The sequence below is a fragment of the Galeopterus variegatus genome, unplaced genomic scaffold (assembly GCF_000696425.1).
Source record: "Galeopterus variegatus unplaced genomic scaffold, G_variegatus-3.0.2 Scaffold900, whole genome shotgun sequence".
NCBI lineage: Eukaryota > Metazoa > Chordata > Mammalia > Dermoptera > Cynocephalidae > Galeopterus > Galeopterus variegatus.
Window position 1 is genome coordinate 190,880 of NW_007727011.1, and position 10,401 is coordinate 201,280.

At 31.9% G+C, this 10,401-nt stretch overlaps 1 protein-coding gene across 3 annotated transcripts in view; it reads right to left on the bottom strand.

The window, feature by feature from the left end:
* Positions 1-10,401, bottom strand: part of PDGFC (platelet derived growth factor C) — a 242,926-nt gene that overhangs the window by 97,340 nt on the left and 135,185 nt on the right. For all 3 annotated transcript variants that reach the window (XM_008573304.1, XM_008573306.1, XM_008573305.1), the window contains one exon: positions 2,960-3,155. In XM_008573304.1, coding sequence (XP_008571526.1) covers positions 2,960-3,155 — 196 coding nt within the window. The remainder of the gene's footprint in view (positions 1-2,959; positions 3,156-10,401) is intronic.

Consider the following 10,401-nt stretch of genomic DNA (forward strand, 5'->3'; position numbering starts at 1 on the left):
CTATGATAATTAAGACAGTGTCATTCAATTAAGATAGACATAACTGACCAAAGGAACAGAACAGAGTCCAGAAACAGTTCGGACCATACACAGAAAACTGATCTGCAAGTTAAGTGACTTTGCACATCACTGGGAAAAATAATGACTATTCAATAAAAAGACTGACTATTCAATAGTCATATTCTAATGAAAAACTCTAATGAAGTACCTAAAGAAAATACTCTAATAAAAAACCTCTCACCAGAGACATAAATAAATAAGATGGATCAAGAGCTTAAATATAAAAGGCAAAATTGAAATAGCCAAACAGACCAATAAAAAATGGGCAAAAGATATGAGCAGTCATTTCACAGAAGGGAAAATATAAATGGCCAATACGAAATATAAAAATTTCTCAAGCTTACTAGTAATTAGAAAAATAAATTATTAATAAGGTACAATTTCTCACTTAACATATTACCAAAAATTAAAATAAAGACAAGACAAAAGTTAACGAGAATGCTATGCAACATAATTTTTGTATTTTGTTGGTAGAAGTATAAACTAGTAACTTAAAAATAATTTAACTCGGGCCGGCCCGGTGGCGCACTGGAGAGTGCGCTGCTTGGGAGTGCGGCGGCGCTCCCGCCGAGGGTTCGGATCCCATGTGGAGACCGGTTCCCACTCACTGGCTGAGCGCAGTGCGGGTGCAACACCGAGGGTTGCCGGTCCCCGGTACGGGCGTGACACCGAGGGTTGTGATCCCATTACCGGTCAGTAAAAAGACAAAAAGGAAAAAATAAAATAAAAAAATAATAATAATTTAACTCTATCTATCTAGTAATGAAAATGTAAATATCTTAAGACAGCAAAACTATTCTTAGATATAGACTCCCAAGTTTTCTTTCATTTTTGCACAAGAACTGGAAAAAGGCCAAATGTTCATCAAAGTAGAAGAGACAAAAAAAGGTTGCTTATTTATACAATGGAATACTATGCATCAAGGAAAGCTAATGATCTAAATAATCTATCTGCACCAACATGAACTAATTTTAAAAACATAATAATGTTTAGTTTTGCTTGTTTCAAAATACATATCGAGTCACAAAAAAAAAAAAAACATGTGGTATCATCCCACTGATACGCATTTAAAAACAAGCAAAAAATAAACCATTTTTTATAGGATAGTACGTAGGAAAACATGTACATATAAAATTATAGAGAAAATCAGGAAAGTGAGTAACAAAATTTAGGAGAATGATTACATTTGCAATGACAAGAAAAAGGTGTAATTAGGGAGGAACATGGATAGGGAACTTCAAAACTATTGGAAGTGCCACTTTTCTTAAGTTGAGTCACATGCTTTGTCACACAATTAATGGGTGAGACATGCTGGGTGATAGTTTAATTTTTATTATTTAACTAATAATATACATTATACACACATAGTTATGTACATATATATGCACATACATATAATTCTTCCTCTTCTGAAACACACAATCCACTAAATGTGCAGAAATCACACTGCCCTCTTTGTGCTGAACTGTGAAAATTGGAACTTGGGGAAAAGACACAAGAAAGTGCTAATTCTTCAGCTGCTGCTACTGTTGTAATAAAGTCCTTTGTCTCTGGCCCAGGAGTTTCCTGTCTTCTATCAGCATCCATGAGACTGTGATGGGCTAACTTACTATTTTGCAGGTAGAGCAAAATCTTGGACTGTGCAGTTTTTGACAAGATTAGGACATCTTGTTTATAAAAAGAAGATAAGAGGTTCAGTACAGCATGGTGAAAAACTACCTAAATCGGTGTTAGTTAATATGGGTTTTAGCATTCGTTTAGGTACAAAATATGAATGAGATCTAGGATAGCTTTTAGTTTCTCAAAGTCTAAAAGTATGGATGTAATGGAAAAAACAACATGAAATGCACAGTCACGAAAGAAGAAATGTGAAAAAGAATGTAACTACATAAATGTTAAAGATACGAATTGTGATGACAGCAAGTACAAAGTTTATTTCATCTTTATTGAGCTATTTATCTGTAATATACCATAAAATGAAAATTCTCTTTTAACTTGTAGATCAAAGAGAAAATAAAGAACCCCACGAAGAAGTTTAAGTAAAATATTTTCATGATATACAAATACCATTGAAGTGAAAAATCTTCAGTAAGACCACCCAACCTTGACATGTGTATTCATGTGGGATTTAAAGAGTAATATTTGTATGACATACAGTAGGTGGTCTTTTGTGTGGGTGAAATATTCCAGCTGACTTTGGTTCACGAACATTTCTAAGAGAATTATGATGAATTCCTACCTGGCAAGGCATAAGGTTAGCCAAAATTTTTAATTCTGCTTTCAGAACTGTATTCCTTCTTTGTGAAGAAATACTCAAATTTAGTCCTGTGTGTTTGTGTGTGTGTGTGTGTGTGTGTGTGTGTATCCATATATGTATCTAGGTAATATGTACCCATGGATACAGCTTTTTCTTTTAATAGCTTATTGTTTATCTTATTGATTTACCTTATGTATCCAGGTAATATGTACCCATGGATACAGCTTTTTCTTTTAATAGCTTATTGTTTATCTTATTGATTTACCTGTCAGAATTCTGAAATATAAGATTTTTAGCACTAATGGTAACAGGTTTTCTGGCAAACTGCATTTTTTATGTAGCTTGTTGTTCTCTATTGCTTATTTTAAATGGTTTTATTCTATATACTTGTTAACAATAAATCATCTCAAACCATTTTAGAAGTAGGTGGAAAATAATGACTGTATACGTACATCTATGTGTCTTCTGATTTTAAATGAAGACTTTAAAAGAAATATAGTTTAAGGTTGTAAATTTCTTAGATCATCAGAAAAACAAAACAGAACAAAAGATGCCATTTAAAAACAGATCATCAAAATGAAGCAACATGAAAGACTATAACAGTGGTTACACTCTGTTGGAATTTCAAGTATGATAACTTACTTGCATATGTCATCTTCTGGGTCTTCAAGCCCAAATCTTTCATCAAATGTAAGCTGTATCCACACATTTTCCTCTACTGCTACTAATCTCCATACCAAGACCATATTTCTTGGATAAGTATGAGGAAACCTTGGGCTGTGAATACTTCCATTACTAGACACAGTAATAATTCTCTCATGCTGGGGATCTTGTACTCCTAAAGCAAAAACAGACATAGACATATATTTAGAACAGACACTTCAAAAATTATAGGTTCCAAAATATTTTTTTTTATCATTCAGATGTTACCCCAAATAACTGTTGAGTATCTTTTATATGATATAAACCAACAACCACTATTCCCAGAATTTACCCAGAAAAAAATGATTATTATAACATTATTAAATAAAATCCTTTGTATATTTGAAAGAACAGAGCAAACCAGTCTTTTCAAATGTATTACTGAAATGTTCACTACCAATTTCTGTGGATTCCTAAAATCACAATAAAGTTGAGTTAAGATTCTAATCTCCAAAAAGTTATGAAACATGAGTCTCATAAGAATAAAAATAAACTTGATGTAATTCTATTTTTAAAAATATGACGATTAAAATACCTAATTTAAAAATAAGAACTGCAGAACTACAGTCAACTTAAAAATGTGAATTAATTTTATATATGACAAAATTTGAGGATATTGAGATAGTTGAGTAAAAAGAAATGTGAGGATGAAAGAGGCAGAAGTGGAGTCATATTAGAGGGGGTCACCAGCTTTTTCAATGACCTTTGAAATGTCAATTAACATTACACACCACACACCATTTACAGCTTTTTACTTACTCTTTATTCCTGATGTTTAGAAACTGAGCTGACAAAATGATCTTAATAACAGCTTGTTATTTGGACCCATAACTTCTGAAAAAAAGGTATCTAATATAAGTTCATAGTTTCATATGAAACTGGAATTACTATATAACTTCAAATCTTAAATGACCTTGGAAAATAAAACAAGGTCACAATGATGGTCTCATCTTCCTTTTATAAGGGAATTATTAGCACTACATGAAATATGAAAATAAAAGAAATGTTGCAGGACTTCTCAGTTCCTTAAAATGCTAATATAAATTTTGAAATTCTCAGGGAAGAGTATAGTATACAATACCTTTCAAGTTTATTAGGCATGGAATCTTTTTATAGCTGTGAAATGCTAAAATACATTGTTAATAGTGTCACTCTTTCTTTTGTTTAGACTGTTGGGGAGAGAATTGAAAGACGGGCAAATTGGAATTGCTGAGAAAAAAAAGTGTGCTTATAGTCACCCAGTTGTGAGTTAGTAATGAGAACACACAACTGATATTTATAAAATGGGCAGTCATTTATCCACTCAAAAAAACCTAAGAATTAAAATATGTTCTTAGATTTTTATGCTAAATTCATGGGCTTCCGGCCATGAAAATCCATTTAAGCATGCTACATTCCAATAAAAAAACTTAAAACTAATATCATTTCATAAAATAATTTAAAAATCCTAAACTGGACCCTGAACACATAAAGAAATGTGCATGGCAGGATATCTGGCATTTATTTTTTTTGGTGCAATTTTTATGTACTCATAATATCAGTACAACAGTTTTAACTATAGCAATGCCTCACTGGTTTTGATGATTTAGCATATGCTGCACAATACTGAATTTTATAACTGCACTAAGATCTCATCAAGAGATTAAGAATATCATTACTTTGTAAGTACTATTTATTATTCATTATCATCCTTTATTCATTCATTAGCTCTTCTCCCACAATCTCTTGTATATTCAGGGTTACTTGTGGAAATAAAACAAATTTCATTGTATTAACTCCTTTTGGGTATGTCCCATCAAACAATGCTACATATAGTATACAAAGGCCTATTAAATCATGACATTCTAGACTAAACTCTACATTTTTCTTCTTTCTTTTTCTTTCTATTGTAGTTTTCTGCCCTTTTCTCGTCTCTATTTCTTTGATTTCCCATAACCTAAGTCTCTTTTAGTCAACCAACTCCCTAGTCCTCTGTTTCTGTACTCAAAATCTTAGACTCTGTATGTTCTCTCATTGACTTCATACCAGTGATCTCCCTTCCTCTGGGGTTGGCAGAATTCTAAGATGGTCCCCAATGTGAATAATCCTCCCCTTGAGTGTGTGGAACCTGATGGGGACATTACTCCCAGGATTAGGTTAGTTGAGTTTGAGTTAATCAAAAGGTAGATGATTTGGGTGAGCTGGACCTAATCTATTACACCCATGAATAAACGGGGTCCTTCTTAAACTCAGAGAAATTCAAAGTGTGAGATGGATTCAACAGAAAATTCTTTGTTGCTGGCTTTGAAAATGGAGGCAGCTCGGTACCAAGGGATGTGTGAAGTCTCTGGAAACCAAGAGCCGTCTATGGCTGAAGCCGGCAAGGAAATGGGGCCCTAAAACATCAAGGAACTGGAATGAGCAGAGAAGCAGATTCTTCTCCACGGCCTCCAGAAAGGAGTCCAGTCTGCTTGATACCTTGGTTTTACTCTCGTGAAGATCCTGATTAAGAACCCAGTCACCCAGTGCCTGGACTTCTGACCTATAGAACTGAGAGTTAACAAAGGGTGTTTTAAGCTGCTAAATTTGTGGTAATTTCTTATATATTATTAGAAAACTAATACAACTTCCTATTGTGCACAAAGCTGTTTGGATTACAATGCTTTCTTTTGGCACCAAAAGTTTAGCATTAGTGACAGTAGTTGCAGCAACTTTTCATTCAGCATTATGTTAGTCAAAATATGTTAACATTATTTCACATTCACAAAATATAATTTAAGAATATTGCTCTAAGAAATTTTTGAATTTAAGAGAAAGTTAATGTCAAAAGTCATGTATTAGTTAGGGTATTATTTAGGTTAAAGAAAAACCTGTTTTACCCTAAACTACTCAAAGTAATTTTAACTAGTTGTATTTATGATTTTAAAATGAAATAATTTAATGTCACCATTCTTCTCATGCATATACTTTTCCTCAGCAGTAAGCACCTTATACAGAAACATGTTCCCTCTTAATGGATGCTAATATTTGATACTGCCATTGGCTATATATAACATATATTAAATAATCATTACTGCTTCTGTGAACATAATTCAGCCCCAGCATGCCTCTTGAGAACCCAGAAAGATCTATCAAGTTAGATGAATTCTCCCCACACTGATAAATTTTATTTTAAAAAATTATGATCATTTATTGTGAAGATTAAATTCATAAACTATCTTTTAGTATTTCTTTTAAAAATGAGTATCTCCCTACTCTAATTTTCTTCCAATAATTTACATATTTCAGATGTGCTTATAGTAGTAGTTTATAACGAGTCCTTCTCTTTTTGGCAACTAAGATTTTTTAATAGATTAATTTTTAAATCAGATTTATTAAAATTTAATATTTATTCCATTCCGAATACAGCAGTGTTTACTTTTTCATAGGTATGTAGTTTTTAGAAAACTACATACCTATTAAATATCTGAATTCTATTTTTAGATTTTCAGTCAAAAAAGATCATAGCTAAAATGCATGTGTTTAAATTTGTGTTTATATCATCTTTTTTTTCTTCTATAAGTCACAATTTCATTTGACTATAATCAAACATAATTTAAAAACTGAAAATCTAGTCCTCATTTGTGGTTTAAAAAAATTTCAAAATTCCTTTAAGTTAAATTGCTGCACCCCAAAAATTCACATCAAAATGCAGGGAGGTTTGCCACTAGACACATATGATTTGCAGATGACTGTCAAAGTTTTATGTAAATCTCAAGAATGTAGGCCTACAATCAAAAGGAAGAAAAAAGAAGGAACAAACATTAAGTTCTACCAAATTAAGACTTGGCTGTTACAGTTCTGTTGTTTTAACAGCCATCTTTTTAAACATTTAACTTCACTAATATTTTATAGATGAGACAAGTGTACATTTTGTGACTATTTTACTGAATGTTTGCTTTTGCTATATCCAACGGATAGTATACTCAAAGCACCAACGAAATAAAAGAAATGTTTGTACTCAAATCACTAAAATACTTACAACGTAGTCCTTGCAATGTACATTGAGATAATAATAAATCTGTACGTCTTAGATAATAAGTTTAGCTTTAAAAAATATTATATGTAAACATTAATTTTTAAAGTTATTATACACAATTTCATATCACCTTGCTCAACCCCTCTTAAGATAGAAGTATTAAAACTAAAATGAAGCAAAATAGAAAATAAAAGGAAGTGAGATTAATAATGTAAATATGATAAAATTGTTGGCTATATGTGTACATATACAATTTAATTATATAGTGTCATTCCTAGACTAGCCATCTTAGTAAACTAATACTCAACTAACAAAACCAGTTCAGATGTTACCTCTTTTAGAATGTAATCGTTGATACCTGTTGCACATTCCTTTAGGATTGCATATTTTAATCATAATGTATAGGTTCACTTTTCCTTCTTTTCTACCACCCCAAGATTCCTAGAAGGTAAAACTGTCTTCACTGAAGTCCATAACTAGTATCTAGCTCCGTGTCTGGCACATGGCACTGCCTAACACATACTGATAGTGTAAAGAAACTAGCTATCCCAAAACATGGCAGAAAGCAATTTTACACTCTATTTCAACATTTTATCCTGCATTCCTAAGTTTCCAGAGACTGTACATGATAAAGATAATATTTTACAATCTATATCCCCCAACTAAAGTCCTTTAATTCACATTTGATATATTACTCAAAGTTCATCTGTTATACCCTATATTTCGGCAGAAGATGGTATGTTTTAGAGTACTTATTATTGATATTTGCCACTTTCTTAATATGCCTGCTTATTTTCAAAAATAAAACATGCTCTATAATTTTATCATACTTTGAGAATGTCACAAATATAGTCAGTATTTTATCTAAACTCTGAAATATGAATCAATAGATAATAATATGGTTTTTTTGGAAGTCACTTGATAATCTGATATTATTTTTTATACACTGAGATAAACACAGGTTGTTTTAAAACTAAAATGAAATGATATTTGTATACAATAAGACAATCACAAATCAATATATAAGTGAAGGAAAAGCACTGTCCATCAAATTCTGTCTAATTCAAATAGAATAAGAAAGAAAATTTACAAACAAATACGAGTTTCCTGATATCAGCAAATAGGAGACTGTTATGTAAGACAAAATACAAAATTTGTCATATGTATAAACATTCTGATTTCATAAAGGTCAAATCGATCAAGCAAGAAGCAGTGATTTTCAGACAGTGATTTCAAGGTTTGATTCCTTTTTACAGGTTGATTAAAGAGGAAGGAAAAAAGAGCAGCTTTGTAGAAATTTTGCCATTTCCTTGACCTGATGCTATCTTTACAAGAAGATTTGAAATTCTCTTGAATCTAATGAGGAGTATAAGAATTCAGCCATTAGCCTCTTCTCTAACTACGAGAGTGATAAGAACTGGGGGCTTGTGTTCAGGAAGTGCATAGTAAGCTTCCATATGTGATGAGGGAAAGTTCATGTAGTAAGCCTCTTCTCAGCATCCCCCATCACCACTATGAAGCAGCCATTGGATAAAGACTGGGCTGAACCCACTCAGAAGTATGCCTGGGATATCAACATAAGCCCATTTCTCTCACTGCATGGATAACTCTAATTGCGCCAATGAGAGTAATCCAATGGCTTTTTTTCAACAGTTGGGATGAGAGAATCTTGCATGTACACATGAGATTTGAACTACTGTAGCCATTTAGCTATCATAATAAAATCCATTCTGATGAAAAAGTCAGCACATAAAAATGGGCAGATACATCATGGTACAGAAAAAAGGAGCTAGATCCCAGATCAAAACACACAATAAACTCAGCCTATTGCTGGGCTTCTCAGTTACATTTATAAATAAATAAATCATATTCTCTATTCAAGCCAATTAGAGTTAGTACTATTTATAATTGCAACCAAAATCATCATATAGTGAACATATCGTTGGGTTTACCTGGGATAGCCTTGGTTTAAGTATTTTATCCTGGTAGGATTATTATTATTAGTGCCACCATTTTCACCCTTAAAAATATCCCAATTTGCACCATAAAAGACTTAGCAAGTAATATCTATAAAATTCTTCTGGCATTGAGGCATGTGATATAGAAATGATAAAGATTGACAACATGGTATTTTAGCCTTAAGGTAATGGCAAAAATAACCTATTTTTGGTTTAATACGATGGAATATGACTTTTTAAAACAAAGGCTTAATTATGGAAAACAAATGATAATAATCTTCTTACTTATTATGGAACAGGATAAATAGCCAAGTATATAAACACAGAATCTCCTTAAAGCCTTTATCACACACCAATTAGTAATGAATATAATTGCATACACACACAATTACACACCCCACTATAGACAAACATGTTTAGGCAATGCTATTACTCTTTATTCTGTTAAGATGAGCATTACGGTAGACACCACAGAGGCCAAAACCAGAATGCAGAAGAGAGATAAATTGGGAGCTATCCACATTGCAAAAGAGACATTTGCCGTAAATATCCAATATTAATTTCATTTTTTCAATATTTAACCAACTCTCTTACTGAATTAAAACTATTATTCAATGTAGAAAGTTTACATTAAATGTTAGCAGCCCTTCAATATTTTAAGCAGCAAAATACATTTACATCTAATACTACTGTTATGGCAAAAAATTACTAATGTGATGAAGTGCAAATGTACATTTTACACCCTTTAAACAAACAAACACATTTAAGAGAAAATATTTTCAATAAATAACTTTATCTGTTTTGGAGACTTAACATCTATCAATTTTCTATCTACATTGGATATATAAATTACAACATTCAGATTGGAATTTGCCTCAATATCAAATACAGAAAATAGCTGCCTACTATTTTGTGAGCGTACAATGTCTACATAAAATACTGACTTTTTGATGAGCAAATGTTTTAAATTTATCAATGAAAATGACGATGAAAAGGCAATCGATACAAACTTCCTCTTTCATGGAAAAATGCAAATAAGGTCACTAATTTAAGCCATTAATGAATATTTAAAATCAGCTTATAGTTCTCTTTTATGTTAGGCCCTGAAATAGGCAAAAAAAAAAAAAAAAAATCACTGCCTACTATTTTGTGAGCGTACAATGTCTACATAAAATACTGACTTTGTGATGAGCAAATGTTTTAAATTTATCAATGAAAATAATGATGAAAAGGCAATCGATACAAACTTCCTCTTTCATGGAAAAATGCAAATAAGGTCACTAATTTAAGCCATTAATGAATATTTAAAATCAGCTTATAATTCTCTTTTATGTTAGGCCCTGAAATAGGCAAAAAAAATAAATTAAAAAAAAAAAAAATCCTGGCCGGCCCGGTGGCGCACTGGATGGTGCGCCGCTTGGGAAGCG